This window comes from Monopterus albus, unplaced genomic scaffold (genome assembly GCF_001952655.1).
Source record: "Monopterus albus unplaced genomic scaffold, M_albus_1.0 scaffold414.1, whole genome shotgun sequence".
Taxonomy (NCBI): domain Eukaryota; kingdom Metazoa; phylum Chordata; class Actinopteri; order Synbranchiformes; family Synbranchidae; genus Monopterus; species Monopterus albus.
The window spans coordinates 65,458-80,393 of NW_018128294.1; the positions used below are offsets into that span (position 1 = coordinate 65,458).

The 14,936-nt window shown below is 43.4% G+C and overlaps 1 protein-coding gene across 3 annotated transcripts in view; it reads left to right on the forward strand.

Moving 5' to 3' along the window:
* spire2 (spire-type actin nucleation factor 2) overlaps positions 1-14,936 on the forward strand; it is a 66,134-nt gene that overhangs the window by 42,670 nt on the left and 8,528 nt on the right. For 2 of the 3 annotated variants that reach the window (XM_020586580.1, XM_020586581.1), the window contains exons 3-11: positions 1,530-1,609; positions 2,780-3,160; positions 5,136-5,216; positions 5,339-5,503; positions 6,496-6,582; positions 7,838-7,955; positions 8,940-9,106; positions 9,753-9,975; positions 12,834-12,961. In XM_020586580.1, the coding sequence (XP_020442236.1) occupies positions 1,530-1,609; positions 2,780-3,160; positions 5,136-5,216; positions 5,339-5,503; positions 6,496-6,582; positions 7,838-7,955; positions 8,940-9,106; positions 9,753-9,975; positions 12,834-12,961 (1,430 nt within the window). The remainder of the gene's footprint in view (positions 1-1,529; positions 1,610-2,779; positions 3,161-5,135; positions 5,217-5,338; positions 5,504-6,495; positions 6,583-7,837; positions 7,956-8,939; positions 9,107-9,752; positions 9,976-12,833; positions 12,962-14,936) is intronic. The other variant, XM_020586582.1, reaches the window with a different exon arrangement.

Below are 14,936 nucleotides of genomic sequence, written 5' to 3' on the forward strand. Positions count from 1 at the left end.
AATTTCTGCCAGCACCCTGTAGGTCAACAGCATTGGTGGCGGTCGTTGTTAACCTGGGCCTCGACCGATCCGGTATGGAATTCACATTGATGATTCGCATGTTTAAATTTGGCATGTTTTTACACTGGATGCCCTTCCTGACGCAACCCTCTCTATTTATCCGGGCTTGGGCCCGGCACAGAAGTCACTGGCTTGCAACCGCTGTGGCTAGATTACAAAATATGATCTCTACACATGTCAGGTCCACTCGGTACGACCTGCCTCTCTCCTGCATTTCTCTCTCCTGCTCACTCTTTTTGCGAGATTGGCGCCCCAGCTGTGTCACTTTCTGTAATTAGTGACTTGTGGGTTGTCGCACACAACTGGGGAGCATTACTGTAATACCTTCCCCCTTATTTAAACCTCTGGCAGACGCTCCGTCGTTGCCAGAGCATTACATTATGTTAGACACGGACATGTTGAGGAAGTATTGACAGTTTGAGTGAACGGCGAGGTTTTTTTTGTGTGTGTTAGATAGGGCCACACATGTTGGCAATCTTTTCATAGCTATGAGTATCTGATGGCGATGCCGTGATTACCTCTGGCGTACTCTCCTAGCTATGTGTATCTGACGGCGATGCCGTGATTACCTCTGGCAAACTTTCCTAGCTATGTGTAGCTGACGGCGATGCCGTGATTACCTCTGGCGTACTTTCCCTGCCATGAGTACCTGACAGTGATTTTCCCAGCCATGGGTATCAGACGGCTTAGCGCTTCAGCAAGCGCTACACCAATCCTGTCTTCTCATTCCTGTGTCTCTCCTCTCATCTCACCTTTCGCTGTTCTCCTGTCTACTCGCCTACCTTGTCCTGGTCCTCTACTCTCCTGTTTCCTGCAATCCTCCTACTCATCTCCTCGTCCTAGTCTCCTCAGCCATCCCTGCCCTACCCTGGTTATTGTACTATACGTTGACTCAGTTACACTGTTTGTGCTCCTTAAATAAATCACCTTTTTCCACTAGCACCTGGGTCTGCACTCTTGAGTCCTACCTCAGTTCTCCCTCACCCCCCTGGTGAGGGGGACTAAACCATAACAACACAAAATTATTTTGGCCAAATTCATTCTATCATCACTGAATCTGTTGTCATTTAGAAAACTGGAACATTATGAATCACTCAGTTTCCGCTTGTCCCGTATTTAATCAAAACAGAAAAATATAAAAATAAAGTAGAAAAACCATGTGACAGAACTGAGAAGGGACTATAGAACTTATTATTAAACTAATACATAGACTTCCTCACTTTTATGCTTTTCATTCTGCATATTGTAAATAACCTTTGTGTATTTCTCATAGGTATCAATGACCTCTGTCAGTATGGGTATGCTTTGCCAACATGCATTTCTTTTTAATTAAAATGTCTGGCCAAAACATTTAACTGGTTTGAACTAAAACATACGTGGGCAGATGTTTCATTTAGAAACTCTCATAATAATCACTTGGATGGAATACAAAGTAAAAAATTTCTTAAGTAACATTCTGTATGTCTCAGGTTCCAAGTGGATGCGTGTGTCCTCAGCTGACACTGATGGGCCTCCTCCTCCTCCTCTTCCAACGACTGCAGAGCGTCAGGTGAGAAGGAAAGAAGAGACACAAAGGTCTTCACTGTTTAAACTGTAAGAATGTACCTGAAGTAGCAACTCTCAGACAGACCACAAGTGTTTTTGTAGTTGAATAACTATATGTAATAAATAATGAATTTCAGTTCCAACATAGAACAGCGCTCGTGGGCCCTTTCTGAAGACGTCTCTCTGCCTCTTCCTCTGTAGGCATACTGTAAACTTCATATTAATCCCACTTTAACAGCTTTTGTATTACTGGTCTGAAGCCAAAGCCGGGAGAAGCTGTGCTGTTATCTTGAAATTATGAGTCAATTGTTTTATCTCAAAGCTTGTTTTCTTGAGAAAACAGGTTATTTAATCTCATTAGGCTAAATCTAAATTAGTTGTACCATGAATGCATTGATAAGTCAGAGTTCACAGTCACCAAGTGTCTGCATACTACAGTTTGTGGAGATGGTGTTGGGGTCATGTACATTAGGACGGGCTTGTAAATCTAATAGCAAACTGAACGCCCTGAATAATGTCAGTCCTCTGCCATTATTGTAGGCTTCATTTGACAGAGGGATGGGAGCTGGCTAACCTCTCATCTTTGGTAACTACAAAGCAATATTGTCGGCTTTAATGAAGTCATTGCAGCAAACAGCTGCACATTTGTCTTGGCTGTTGTTCAATTATGGATTCTCTGCATCAGGTGGGACCAAATGAACCAGACCCTTATTTCAGTTCTATGATTATCCCATGATCTTGAGAAAGTAAAACTTGTTTTCTGGTCATAAATTATCTCCATTTCAAAAATGTTGCCTTTTGTTTTCCAAGTTAACAACACAAATGATCCTGTTATGATGAGAAAACAATCTCTATCTCAAGACAAAATGATTGGCTCACAATCTCTAGATAATGCATTTTAAAAAATTGTTACAAGGCCATTGTATGGCCTTTCTCAGTTTCTGTACTTGTGACGCTCACAGCTGAGAAGTGAATGGAGAGAGCAAATCAATGACACCCACTGCCAATGCTCCAGAATGTCTGTTTGTCTGTTTATCCATCCATTTGTCTTCAACACAACCTCCTACGTTGTACTGACCTGACCAGTAAGATACAGAGTATTTTATGTGAAACTCGTTGTTAATGTTTTGGCTGAATGGATTGTTTTTCTTCTCCTCCTCATCCATCCCTCCAGCTGGTCCAGTCACTGGGTGTGGCCATCTACCGAGCTCTGGACTGGGGGCTGAACGACAGCGAGGAGCGGGAGCTCAGCCCACAGCTGGAGCGCCTCATCGAACATATGGCTGCTGGGGACCGGGACGCACAGGGCAACATCACTGCTGGAAATGGTACAACAGACGAGGGGTACAGCGGGCCAGAAGAGGATGAGGAGGAAGAGGAGCAGGAGGGAGTGATAAGGCCCGTGTGCACGTTCCGCCAGGTGATGGTGCTGTGTGCGTCTCGGCTAGCCAGCCCGAGCCTGGCTCCGGAGCACTACCAGGCTGTTTGCAGGGCTTTGTTTGTGGAGACTCTGGAGCTGCAGACCTTCCTCATCAAGATCAGAGACGCAAAGGAGGTTTGTCAGGCTGTCGTGTCAATGTTAAGATCACGCTTCAAAGAAACATCTGCTTAACCTTCTAGCACTGTAAGTGAGAACACGTAGTAAGTAAATGCAGGAAAATAAAGGTGTAAACCTGTTTTTTTGATATAGCACTATGTTGGACATTCACTGCTTCCACTTCCAGTGGCCTGCACCTCACTGTGTGTGCGCTCTGAATTTGAAATGCCCACAACGCTGCTGCATTAATATTCCTGTTTACATGCTACAGAGCACAGAGTAAAATGATTGAATATATGCCTCCACAGCTTCCTTCCACCATTCAACCTCACATCTTGACCTGTCTTGTCACTGCAGTGGTTTACCTTTGTTGAACTGTTCATGTGCATTCAGCAGAAACACTGTGCAGGACTGCAAGTGCTGCCAGTGCTGGGGAGGCTCCTCTGGAAGTTTTGCAAGCTTCCAGTTACTTCACACTGGAAGAAGCTGAACAGCAAAGCTACCCTGGGGGGCAATTTAGTTGGATTCGCTAAAGCTCCTTAGAAAAAGCAGTTCAAATCACTTTGTAGAAAAACTCAAATTGACAATGTGTATGTGATGCAGAATAATACCAAAGTATAATACAGAAAAGTCAAATGGCAGCAAGAAATGCTGCTCAGTTGAATTTATGATCTGAGACCTAAACCTGTGCTAAAGAAAATGCTTCCATGTGGCTTTTTACACACACAGAATTACATGGAATGCTGTGTTTGCTGTAAACAAATCTGTGGTTTGTATAATCTGACTGCAGCTGAAACAGCAAATAAACAATGTTAACGTGCAGCTTTTTAGAGAGTTTGACTGTCTAAAACCATCTGACTTGTACAGTCATAAGAACTACAACAGTCTTGTGCCTTTGTGTCAGTGTGAACATCTTGAACACTAGTCTAAGTAACGGGCCAGAGCAGAATCTTCGGTTCAATTCAATTTACTTATTATTATTATTGTCCACCATGGTGGAAAGTTGTCTTTGGCTCCCTGTGCAACAGACATACACTTCAAAATCTCACAAAAACAGAGTAATATTATCACTAAGAACAATTTACTGTAGGCCATCAAATCATATCACTAAAATATATGAATTACTCCAAGCAGTAAAAGCAAACAACAGCTTGTGTTTATGTGATGCATGTGGTGTCTCTCATCCCACAGGTGGTTCTGTTTGGCACTGACTGTGTCCCTTCCAACACAGCATGGTAACAGAAAGATAAATGGTCATTCCTTTCTTTTCATGGCCTAAAATTGTCTGTTGGTTTCACTAGTTAACTAAAATGATAACAAAGTAGTTTAACTATCCGAATCACTATGTAAATATGAATGGAGATGAACTACCAGGGCACTCAGTTAAAATTCATTCAAGTTGTGAAATTGTCACAATACTTAACTTTTCATTGAAGGATTATCGTGGTTAATTTCACCTGGGTTATCTTTGCATTGTTTTGGCTGTTGCTTTCTCTGGTATTATTAATAATGTGTTCACCCGGTAAAGGGTCCCTGAATGTTCTAGTAAACAGTTTTGTTTACATTCAGTGTTTCCGACCAAAACACATGATTCCCCTCCTTCAGCTCTAGAAATGTGTTGAATACATTCATTAGTTTGGAAATAAAAGTAAAATAGGTAAGAGAACTAAAGCTGAGATCTACTGTCTGTAAATACCACGGTTTACAGCCAGCTCTCCAGACTCACCTGTTACCTACAACACATGCCTCGGTTTGTCTGTGCAGTACAGGATTGTTACTGTAGCAACATCTGCACTGGCTTTTGGTTTTACCTCTGATCAACATTGTTTAGAGACTGTCTGATCATCTGATTGCTCAGGGTTTGAGCAGTCAGATCACATTTTTCAATGTGTAGCAGAAAGACACCAGAAATGTTACTGTTGACACTGTACAAAATTGTGATTGTCAAGAAAAGCTAAATATATGTGTTTTTTTTTTGCCTTTTATTGCACAGATGCTGAAGAAGATCACATCAGAAGAAGCTCAGGAAGACAGGTCAACAGCTGAGCTGGACGCACTGAAGCACAGAGACTGGGTGAGACGAAGAGAGTGAGGGCACAGCATGACAGGGAGGACAATACAACAGTGTGCTCGGAGAAGGCAGTGTCATCGTGTTGACGCATGCAGATGTGTGTGTTGTTCTTGTTTCCACCCCAGGCACGTCTGTGGGTGCAGCTGATGAAGGAGCTCAGGCAGGGAGTGAAGCTGAAGAAGGTGCAGGAGCAGCTGTTCAATGCGCTGCCCACCGAGTTCAGCCTCACGCCCTTTGAGATGCTGATGCAGGACATACGAGCGCGCAAGTTCCAGCTACGCAAAGTCATGGTGAGAGACGAGCCCCGGTTTAAAAAAATAAAGTTACTCATTAGATAAGATATGAAAGCAGCTGAAGTGTCAACTGAACTTTAAACAATGAATGCATTTATAGGTGAAGTGGAGGAAACAGTGGAAGTGTGTGCTCTGGAAATCGGTGAAAAAGTCAGTTGATTTGTAGACATTGAAAGCAGTTGAAGTGTCAGCTACAGAGTAAGGCCTCAGAGCTGTGGGAGCTGCTGAAAACCAGAACATCGACCAGCACGTGTCATGCATGAGTCTTAACTCTGTGAGGAATGTACTATTCATCGTCACCTGACTGATCAGATGGGGCATGTGGAGTTCAAGGGCACACAGGAGTGAGACTGACTCCACTTTGTATTTAAAGATGCTGAAGGCACATCCACTTTTTCCAGAGCATCCACTGCACCATATTTTCTATAAGCTTTATTAAAGTGGCAAAATGTTATGTAGGCAGAATCACCCTGAGGTGTTCTCCACGGGCAGATACATAATTCAGCCTCAGAACACATGAAGGCACCTCTCAGCAGTCTGTTGTTCTGGCTGCAGTTTGTCTTCCAAAACCTTCAGTGGATCACAAAGAGCTATATCCACTGTGATTGGGTATCACTGTTGCTATGCTGTGGTTAGTCATTCACAGGATGTTGCACAGTCAGATGCAATATTTCTAAAGTTCTGTAACAGGTGTAATTAGACATCATCATGTGCTGCACTTAGATACTTGTGGCTTTATTGCATATTTTATTTCAAGCTGGAATAAAAGCTTGTCCTAAACACCCATTTTTCAGCATTTAGCAGCTGAAAAACAGAAAGTATCCAAAAGTTGTCCCCAAGTGGGTAAAATGATAATAATAAAGCCTGTTAAAGCAGCTTTAACATGCAGGCTACAGTAAAGTTATGATGTGCCTGTGAGTGGTTGCCTCACTGCAAACACACTCGGTCTGTGAAAGTGCTACAGCTGTTGTGCTTCTTGTCTTATCCAGGTAGATGGTGACATTCCTACCAGAGTAAAGAGGAATGCCCATGAACTGATACTGGATTTCATCAGATCAAGACCTCCACTTAAACCAGTGAGTGGGTTTAGTCTTAATAGAAGTTCACCCCAGCGGTGTGAAGACAGCTACATGCCAGCGTGCAGCTTTTCTTGCCATTTACAGTATGTTCTGAAAACACCAGTAGGAGGTACTGTATAATAACCAGGTTTAGAAAGAAATGCATTAATAAATGGTTTGATCTGGTTGATTTCTTTTGGTTAGTTACATTAAAGGTGCATTTTCTTCCACTGGAGGCTTTAGAGCTGCTAGACAGTTTACTGAGACTCAAAACAAACTGACGTCTTGTTTCTGAAAGATATCACCCAGTTCTTCTAACCAGGAACTTAGAGAGACGAGGCGGACCACTTGGATATATAAAAAATAACCGTGCTGGTTTATTCAAAGGATCACAGGCAAAATTAACATTACACGTCCAGGCATCTTCCACCCCCAAACCTGCGCGCAGGCAGCATGGAGGATAAAAGACCCTGAACCCTCATGCCTATACAATTTTATCCCTTGGTTGGGTTAGCCCATGCTACACAGGAACGTCAACCGTGACGTCACCTGATATGCCAGCTTCACAGCTGTCCGTAGCAATAGTCAAAACATGGAGAGAATCAATGTGTGTGTGAGTGTTGATCATGTGGTGTGTATCTAAAAACATACAGGACGTTCAGGGACATGTCCGGACATTAAGCCTCGGAAGATATTATGATTAAGATTATGGCTAAACATATCATAATAATAACAATATTCATCCTGCCTGCTGACTTTTTCTATCTGGTTGTCCTTGGGGCCCCCATGCAGCCTGCAGAACTCATGACAATGAACTAAGCATTTAACAGCCTGAGCATAGACAGCCTGTCTCCACTAAACTAATACAACAAATATCTAATCAATATCTATCTGACTAAGAAATTACCTAACATTTCCTAGCAGCAACGTAAACTACGGATGGTTGGGACCAATTGTACAAAATGCGACCACTGGTCTGAAGCTACCATTAGCTGAACACAGTCCAGGCTCTAAGGCAGCCCCAAACAGTGAACTGTTCTCACAATGGATTACTGAATGTTTTACTTTGAATATTACTAGTAATTCCTGGTATTCTGAGTTTCACTGAAGACTTTTTCAAGGGTCAGTTGCATCATATGATTTTGCACAACACATTTTTCATCCAATATGTAAGTATTTTGATAGAACCATGCAAAGCAAACCAGTTTTTGTTGGTCATGTCTTTTAGCTTTCTCAGACATGTGGATGTGTTGTAATTGTTTCTCACTGTTAGGTTTCTGAGCGCAGCCTTCCCCCTCCTCCCCCACGGCAGCAGTCCCTCCATGACCAGGTCCTGGCTGAGATCAAGCAGGAGAGAAAGCTCAGGCCTGTTGTCCAGCCCAGCTCCAGAGGTAATGGGACAGCTGTTCACCACCCTTTAACTTAAAGCCTCTCACCGTTGGTCAAATGACATTATAATTAATGCATGTAAAGCTTCACAGATTTTCTCATGTGAAGAAATGGTAAATGGTAAATGAACTGTATTTATATAGCGCATATTTCACAGTGTGTTACACTGGCCAAAGCGCTTTACAGGAGATCATACACATTCACCCATTCACACGCACATTCACACACCGATGACGAGAAGAACAAACACACACACTGCTACATAATGCCCTCAGGGATGGCACTGTAGTCTGCACTCTGTAGCTTGTGACGGTCACAGTTCAGGTGGTATTGTGTTTCATAAGTATTCACCAGCTATTTACAGATCAAGGTCGAGATAATTCAGCTCGTCGCTGTGGATAGAGGAGAGTGAAATCACACGGCTGGACTGAACAGATCGCTTTGTTTAAAGCTACTCTGGATAAGTAGTGAGAATGAGGAATCAGATCTCAGGAAATTAGTTTAGCAGCAATATTATGAGAGCAGGTTGTAGAGCTGGGTGACCGACTGATTAAAGGGACTGTTTCTCAACTGAGGCGTTCAGCTCTTCATTTTAGTAAGCCTCATACTTGCTATGCTTCCATGATTGAGGCACTAAATCCTGTATGCTGTACTTTTAAAATACATTCCATCACTGGACATTGTGTTGCACCGTGAAATCAGTATACACTGGTTCCTGTCAGTGGTGAGAGTTTGGGATTAACTCTTAGAATCAGTCCCAAGCTGCTGAGGTCACCTCTTAATGAGACCACCTCAGTGACTAACAGTACATCTAGTGTCAAAGCAACAACGGTGCTCAGCTCCTCTGTGCCATTACAGTCATTATACTCCTTGTGGACACTAAAGTGTTGCGCTCAGTCTGTCTTGCCTGTGGACTCACTAGTCTGTGATGTCAGTGCTTGTGACATGTTTGTTCCCTGATGATGTGTTGGTCTCTTTTCCCTCAGCGTTTGGCTCTCTGCCCTGCCTGGCTCAGGCTTATCCTTGTAATGTCAAATCTACTTCGTGCATTGACCTGTCCGTGTCGGAGCCCGGGCCCCGGCCGCCGTCCCACCCGCGCATCCTGCTCAAGGCCCCGACGCTGGCTGAGATGGAAGAGATGAACATATCTGAGGTGGGGCTGGGAAGGACTGCTGAGAGTTTGGAGGGGACAAGGAAAGGAATCACTGTTACTACTGCAAACATGCTTTGTTTCCCAGCCTAAAGGAGTTAAGATGGTTGTCCGCCACCAGATTAGCACAGACAGTGGGAAGTGAAACAGTGACTGGGATGAAATGAGTTGTCTTCTCTTTAGCACAACTTGGGAAATTGTCTGTTTTTTTTTGTTTGTTTGTTTGTTTGTGTTTTCCTCTTTCGTTGCTGTCCGTTACATCAAACATCAGTGCTGGACATTGTGTTCCTCAGCATTTTAACAGATATTCCTCACAGGCCCAGGAGGGGAGCTAGCCTCAGGTCATAAACATCTTCTGCTTCATCCACAGGGAACATGGCATGTTCACTGTTGCCTTTTCAGTGCCTTCGGTTTCACATTTATGTTAGTTTTTCTGATTACTATGCACAGTAACCTAATTTAGGCCAGCTAGATCACGTCTTTACATGATTTCTATCCTATGATGCTTTCTATCCTTCACCTCACCTTTTCTTTATTGTCCTCTTAATCACCTTTGGTGCCTCCTGATGTTCCCCCTCCCTTCCCTTTTCCTCTTCCTCCCCCATACCTAACCCTTCCTCTCCCTCTCTAATCTCCATCCCCATCACAGGAAGAGGAGTCCCCAGACAATGGGGAGCTGAGGAGGGCAGAGAGCTCCCCCGGCACTCTGAAAAGAGATCGCTCCTTCTCCGACCACGACCTAGCCTTGCTCCATGGTGAGATGGTTCCTTCGTTCTATGAGTCAGCCCAGCAGGGTGGGGCAGTCAGGCTGAGGGACCAGAGACCTAGGTCCAGGACGCTGACCAGCAGTGGGCCACCTCCATATTACAGAGGTCAGTATGTGAACATGGGCTGGTTATCCCTGGCACAGTCTAAGCTGAGCATGGAATTTCCTAAATGTCAGCAAACTTAAAATAAATCTCTTAAGATGTATTATTGTATTTCCAAGGGGGGCCCAGGAACTGGCACTGAGTTATGCTTGTAGGCAACATGCCATTACACTTTTGTAGGGTACCTTTGTGCACGTCATCTAAATTTGCTTAGAAAGTGCACAATGATCCACAGTGTAGTTCAAAATGAAATAAGGCAGATATATACCAAATAGGCCTTGTTGTAAGCAACCAGCAACCTTGTTGTGGCCACCAGTTATAGGACGATCATCTGAGAACAGTTAACTTTTGTGGTTATCAAAGTATGTTCAAATGTTTAGCAAACAAATGGCTGAAAATCTGTTCAGGTTGAAGCAGAACTTTTGTTTGTGTTGGCCCAAGGTAGTGGTCCTCAGTGTGGAGGTCACAAAGCCACTGCAGGGGGAGGTACACACAAAGGGAGACAAGCGAGTCAAACCAAAGCTGCTTCTCAGTGATTGCTGGAACAGAGACGACGTCATAGATTTACCAGCACTTTTCTGTGCATTTCAAATCAAAATGTCTGCTGGGAAGAAGACCTACATATGAATGATTCGTCAGGGAACAATAAAGGGACATGAGCTCTCTGATTGTAGCCGGGTTATCAAGACTCAGCTTGGTGATTTATTCAGAAAGCAAAACAAGAAACAGGAGGCAGATTTTGGCAGGGAAAAGGCTGGTGATGCTCATCAAGCAAACATGCCAGTTAAATCCGTTTTGGAGAAGTGTAGCATAGACACCAGGAACCAGTGAGAAACTTAATGTTGTCTGAATAAATCCTAGTTGGCTCCTGTTGTTACTAGCTTCCCCATCATTTAAACACATTCATTTATGCACTGAGGAAGTGCATGAAGGTTGTTTAGCTTCCAGCCCAAAGACTCCAAAGGGGATTTTACTTCAGAGTTACGAACAGAAAGTGTGATTAAAGTGAACACATGGTGACGCTGTTGCCACTACAAACATCAGGATTTCATCTGACTCGTGGCCTAAGGTTTCACTAAATGTCAGTGGAATCTCATTTGTCTTTCTGTGCAGGCTGGCATGCTGGACGGCTGCTTGTCTTCATGTTTCACTTTGTTTAGACAGATCCAGGCCATACAGCTGCCCCAGGATTAGCCAAGAGGCCTTTACTTCTCAGCCCAGGCCACATTGACCATCAGCAGTCAGCAGCTAATAAATCCCAGCTCATTTCTCCTGTTTGGCCCGAAAGAAAAGATCATTACAGCCATCAGCTGCTGCAGTGTTGTAATGACAACGTGCATGGCCGATGAGTCATCCTGGCTGCAGGTTTAATTCTCTGCCCACAGGGGGAGTCAGTTGGCCAGTTATATTACCATACGTCTGTGGTTTCTAGTTTCTATTTTTATCCTTATTTATTGATGAATAAACAATATTTTGATCATTTTATACAATCTGGCCATTATTTGACATTGAATCCAAGCCCCCACAAACAGTTAAGCTTGGTGTATGTGTATCAGTCTAATCATCTTAAAGTTTCCAGCTCTCCTTGTGGCTGCAAGGAAAGCAGCAAAGTAGTAGCTATAAAGTCATGACAGAACCCAACCACTACTTACTTCTGTTTCTAAAAATTTAACACAAGTACTTTATGTCCCCACTGCTTCCAAACTGTTCATTTACATACTTTTGTAAAAGAAAGTTTGTGATTTTTAATACAGTTGAGAAAAATCATGTTCTCACATTGTCACTGTGGGTTATCGAGTGCAGATGGATGAGCAGAAGTGGCAGTTTTATTCACTTACAGTTGTCTTTGACACAGAGTGTCCAAAAGGTAAAGGGATCAGAATAATTTCTGAAGCCGCTGTCTACCTCCAGCACCAAGCTCATTAAATTACTGTTAACTCATTGAAATTGGAGCTGAATAATGTGTCGGTCCTCTGTGATAAAGGCCTTACAGCTTTTGCTGACAGGGTTGACAGGGACTACATCTGATATGAAGCTGCAGGGAGAGTTGGGATGGATTGTAATCAAATATAATGATGGGCTCATAATGTCAAAGTAAGAGGAGGAGGGTAGAAGGTAATGGGTTAGAGCTGTGCACTGCGCGTAAACCACGGGGAGGGTGTTATCTGTTGAATGGCTGTGATTCATGCTGTCCATACCCAGAGGTAAATGTTTGAAAAATGAACCTGACTTCAATCCATTCTGCAGCTCTGGATGGCTGCAAGCCAATCCACACCGCTGCATGCCACAGGCCTTACACAAGGCCAAGCAATAGTGGGATGGCGCTGTATTATACAACACAACAGCCAACAGGGGACTCTCCAGCCTTAGCTGTGAGGATGCAAGCTTGGCTGTCATTGGTAGGTGATCAGAATCATATGTACTGATGGCATTTACTGGCCTGTTCCAGCCCGTTTACTTTCTATTAGAGTCTATTTGATACCTTCCACTTGCAGGGTTGAAGAGGCCGTTGTATGGTCTATTTTTAACTCCCTCCCACTGTCAGTTAACTGAGCTTCCTCTGAGCCACCGAGCAGACATCGTGCTGTAAGTTACAGATGGAGCAGCGTCTGCATCTCTCCGCTGCAGTCACATTAATTATATATGAGTGTTAAGAGTCGATAAACGTGCTGTGAACGGCTGAGATCTGAGATGGGGCTGAATGAAAGAGCCTAATGTGTAATTCATGGACAAGTCCGAGACTTGTGGCTTGTGCTCATTCACTCACTGATGCAGTCCCCATCAGTTTTGGTCCTGTTTAGCTCCCCTGGTAAACGTATTTCCTTCCTGTCTCTCACCTTTCATCCATTTCCCCACCCCAGCCTCCTTCCCAGCACACGGCTGGGCACCGCCCTCTCCAGCCTCCCTGTCTCTGAGCTCAGTTGACGAGGCCTCAGAGGGCTCAAAAAGGATGTCAGGCTCCAGAGCTGAAGACGAGCACCAGTGGATGGTGAGTTACAATGACAGTCACAGGGGTCCCAGCAGAAATGAAAATCCATCCATCCGTTATCTATACAGCTCATCCTGAAGAGGGTCACGGGGGCTGGAGCCAGTCTAGAAAAGAAAATGTGCTGCAAAAGCATCTATTTTCATCCACTGACTTCTATTTCAGCCGGTTCCTATTACAAATGAAGTTTGGAATATTTTCTAGAAATGAGTCGGTAGATTTACAGAAGACAGAAAATAATGAGCTGATACACAAGATTCCAGAAAAATGATCTGGGTTTTAGAAAATCTTTGAAATTAGTTGATAGTTCAAATGTTCATTTAAAGTAGGAGCTGTTCTGGAGATTTCTATCAAATTACATGATCCTCATCAGTAAATGGAGTTTTCCCAGTTTTCATGGAGTTACGCTGTAAAATTTTCTCAGCACTTTGAGTTTCTTCATTTTGATCTCACCGACTCCTGAGGGAAATCTGTGGCCTTTTGGCCACTAAATGGTTCCTAGTTTGTTTACTAGCTAGTCGCACTCTTTGTGTGTGTGGTGTATGCTATTGGGCAGGTAAAGTAAAGTGGGTTTATTTAAAAAACCCTTTTTGAAAACTGCTGGAAATGCTGATGAGAGTGTGGAGGTTTAACCAAAACAGTAAAGGTGTGGACAGTAAAGCCAAAACAATGAGCTGAAAGACACTGTAATGTGCCATAGATTTGAGGGGAATTCTGATGGTAGTACACATACCACTTCCTCAGGTACAGCTTCATTTTCCACTGTTTGTCAGATACTAGCACTGCATATTTTCAGTAAATAATTTTATACAGGATTCTGCCAAGAAGACCAGCTTTTTAGATGGGGATTAAAAAATGAACCAAAAAGTCATTTTGTGATGACTGTATAAAGGATGTGCCCTTGGTGATGTCATCTGTTAGCTGATGGATAGTGCCAGAAGCCCTGCCCACTTGTCCTGCATGTTGATCTGAATAAAAAATAAAAAGTTTTTTCCGCAATAGCATTTGTTTAATTATTTAAAGGAGATTTTGTTAATTACATGACCCATCATCAATGCTCTTACTGAGGGAAGGAGGTTGTTGCCCAAAATCTCGCGATACATGGCCCCATCCATCCTCTCCTCAATACGGTGCAGTCATCCTGTCCCCTTTGCAGAAAAACACCCCCAAAGCATGTTTCCACCCCCATGCTTCAGGGTTGGGATGGTGCTCTTGGGATTGTACACATCTTTCTTCTTCCTCCAAACACGGCGAGTGGAGTTTATATCAAAAAGTTCTATTTTGGTCTCATCTGACTACATGACCTTCTCCCATGCCTCCTCTGGATTATCCAGAAGGTCTTTGGCAAACTTCAGATAGGCCTGGACATGTGCTGGCTTGAGCAGAGGGGCTTTGTGTGTGCTGCAGGATTTTAAGCCATGACGGTGTAGTGTGTTACTAATGGTAACCGTTGAGACTGCAGTCCTAGCTCTCTTCAGGTCATTGACCAGGTCCTCCCGTATAGTTCTAGGCTGATCCCTCACCTTTCTCAGGATCACTGATACTCCACGAGGCGAGATCTTGCATGAAGCCCCAGTCCGAGGGAGATTGACAGTCATCTAGAATTTCTTCCATTTTCTAATAATTGCACCAACAGTTGTTGCCTTCTCACCAAGCTGTTTGCCTATTGTTCTCTAGTCCATCCTAGCCTTGTGCAGGTCTACAATTTTGTCCCTAGTGTCCTTAGACAGTTCTTTGGTCTTGCCCATAGTGGAGAAGTTGGAGTCTGATACAGTGGGTACAGAAAGTATTCAGACCCCCTTAACTTTTTCACTCTTTGTTATATTGCAGCCATATGCTAAAATCATTTAAGTTCATTTTTTCCTCATTAATGTACACACAGCACCCCATATTGACAGAAAAACACAGAATGTTTGACATTTTTGCAGATTTATTAAAAAAGAAAAACTGAAATATCACATGGTCATAAGTATTCAGA